Source organism: Drosophila willistoni, unplaced genomic scaffold (genome assembly GCF_018902025.1).
Source record: "Drosophila willistoni isolate 14030-0811.24 unplaced genomic scaffold, UCI_dwil_1.1 Seg624, whole genome shotgun sequence".
NCBI classification, from domain to species: Eukaryota; Metazoa; Arthropoda; class Insecta; order Diptera; family Drosophilidae; genus Drosophila; species Drosophila willistoni.
Window position 1 is genome coordinate 139,056 of NW_025814543.1, and position 2,613 is coordinate 141,668.

General features: G+C 44.7%; 1 protein-coding gene across 1 annotated transcript; it reads left to right on the top strand.

Moving 5' to 3' along the window:
- The first annotated feature begins 1,142 nt into the window (after nucleotides 1-1,142).
- LOC124461755 lies at nucleotides 1,143-2,355 on the top strand. Its single transcript, XM_047013217.1, has 2 exons — nucleotides 1,143-2,182; nucleotides 2,274-2,355. Exon 1 carries the CDS (start codon nucleotides 1,295-1,297, stop codon nucleotides 1,856-1,858), a length of 564 nt encoding a protein of 187 aa, XP_046869173.1. The 5' UTR covers nucleotides 1,143-1,294; the 3' UTR covers nucleotides 1,859-2,182; nucleotides 2,274-2,355.
- The last annotated feature ends 258 nt before the right edge of the window (nucleotides 2,356-2,613 follow it).

Here is a 2,613-nt window from a genome sequence, read left to right on the forward strand (position 1 = left end):
CCTTGTATTAAAATGTATAACTTTGTTGTTGCTATCAAAGCAATCTTTTTCGGGTTTTTGCTATTGCTGCTGCTGTCGGGTTTTTTGCTTTCGGATTTTTGTTTTTTGCTGCTGCTGTCAAAATTTTCTATTTCGGTTATTTGCTGCTGATTTTGCTGTCAGATTTTCTGAATTCGGTTTTTTGCTGTTGCTTTTGCTTTGACTGTTCATAGTTTCCGAAGCAGAAGCAACAGCACACAGCAAAACTGTTGACAGTTTTCGCAGTTGTATTAAATAATTCAAGTCGAGAGTAACGTAAAATAGAGTAAATGTAAAGCAAAGTGAGTGAAACGGAGTTAAATGGTGGTCATAAAGCACGAAGGAGAAATCATCATATAAAACACCCTCCCACAGTGCATCAATGGAAGGCCTTTCAGTGAAATTCACTAATAAACTATGGGGTAAGTGCCTAGTGTATTAAGCGGTATCAATTCGGCGACTTTCAACCAAGTTTTTGCGAACTATGGGGGATGGTAGTCAATTGATACTCTAATTTGTTGATGTAATTTCTGTTTCAGCGTTTTGTGATCAACCAAATAATTAAATTAACAAAAAAAAAAAAAAATTAAAAGTTTTCCGTAAATAATGTTTGACTCGAAGAGAAATGAAAATTAATGAGTAAATTTGTGCCGCTTGAAAGATTAAAATAACTCTAACGAATTAAAAAAAAAAAAAACAAAAAAAGAGAACTTGAAATGAGATGAATAAAAAAAAAACAAGGGTATAAAAAAAATATTAATGTAAGATGTCAGTTACTTACGAAATGTGTGAATGGGTTGTACATATATCGAAGTTAGTGTTTTAAGTATCGATTGTTAGTAGTAAGTTGGTATTTTAAGTATCGATTGTTAGTATTAAGTTGACTCTGGAAAAGGCCACACTGGAGAGTTCCTCCTTCTTCTTCCGGAAACGACCAAACGAGACCGACGCACTAGCTGCGCTGCTCCCAATTAATCTCTTGCCATCGCTAATTATACTTATCTTTTTAGAAAATAAATACCCTATTATAGCTCAGAAGTGGGATGACTACCCGAAAGGATAAATATTTCGGGACAAGGCAGGCTACACGCTCCGCGTCTAAGGTAGCCGCCTCCACGCCCGCCGCTACCACTGACTCTATTGCCGTATCTGCTGCGACCGCGACTCCCGCCGTGCCCACTGCTGTGCCTGCCGCTGCAGTACCGGTTGCCACTGTGCCGCTGCCGCTATCACACCTGCCGCTTCCGCCTCCCCCAGCCTGGACGAGCAACTGACGATGCTACGGAAACAGCATGAGCTGCTAGAGCTGCAGCAGCAGATCCTCAAGCTGCAGCAGGGTATGGATGAATTCCGAGCACCGAGACAACCAGTCAGTGACTTGAGTGTGATCGAGAGCATGGTGGCCCGATTCTCAGCGGATACTGCATACGATGTAAAGAAATGGTTGAACGATCTGGAGGACGCGTTTGAAATACTGCAGTTGAATGATCGCCTACGTTTGATTGCATGCCGTCGCATTCTGGAAGGGACGGCGGCGGTGTTCCTGCGCACGGTATCGGTGCACAGCTATGGAGAACTTAAAGCAATCCTCCTCCGAGAGTTTGGACGCTCGCGCAGTGTTGAAGAAGTGTACAACGCTCTGCGTAGCCGGCGCATTAAGGCAGGCGAAGGATGCTTGAGATTCGCAATCGAGATGCAGGAGATTGCCATGAATGCTCCGATTCCGGAGAACGAGTTGGTCGACATGATTATCGATGGACTCCGGGACAATTCTACTCGAGTCGGCATGCTGTACTCAGCTCGCACGGTGGCCGAATTGAAGCCCCTACTGGAACGCTAAGAGCGCTACCAGTTTCAGTATGAAGGTGCAGCCAACCACAACTGCCTCGTCGTCTGGGAACAAATCCTCAGGCACTGCCGTAAGTGAGACCGATGTTTCAACTGCTCGGGATGGGGGCATTATAAAAGCCAATGCCCGAAGCCGATCAGACCGCCGAACTCCTGCTTCAAGTGTGGCATAGTGGGCCACATTTATAAGAACTGCCCGTCTCGGATGGAAACTGCCGCCGCCACCACTGCCGCCTCCACTGCCGCCACTACTGCCGCCACCACTGCCGCCGCCGCTCCTGATGATGTGGGAAATAGATTAAACCATCTACAACTGGTGAGTGTTGCTTTTGTTTGTGATGAAGTGCAAGATAGGAAATTTATAAATATGTTTTCCGGGAAAACTTTTCCCTTCTCGACTCGGGCAGTCCGAAGAGTTTTATCCGTGAATCTGAAGTCCCCCCCAACTGCCGTCTTAGTCCCAGTAAATTGAACTGCCGTGGTTTAGGAAATAGCCAACTTTGGTCTTTAGGCCAAGTCCAGTGTAGTGCTCACCTCCGCAGTACGGAGACCATACATACGTTTGAAGTTTTGCCGAACAAAGCAACCGAACTGCCGATGATTATAGGCAGATTTCTCATGTATAAAATTATTATTTTTTTTTTTTTTACTAAGTTACTTCCCAGCTCTTCGATCTTCCCCGATCTTTAAGGGTTAACGCCAACGCCAATGCAGTAATTGAGAGTTACAAATCTGAAAGAATAGAGA

What these genes read in the sequence shown, in the direction of transcription:
- LOC124461755 (XM_047013217.1), top strand. Translation starts at nt 1,295, where the DNA reads ATGCTACGGAAACAGCATGAGCTGCTAGAGCTGCAGCAGCAGATCCTC.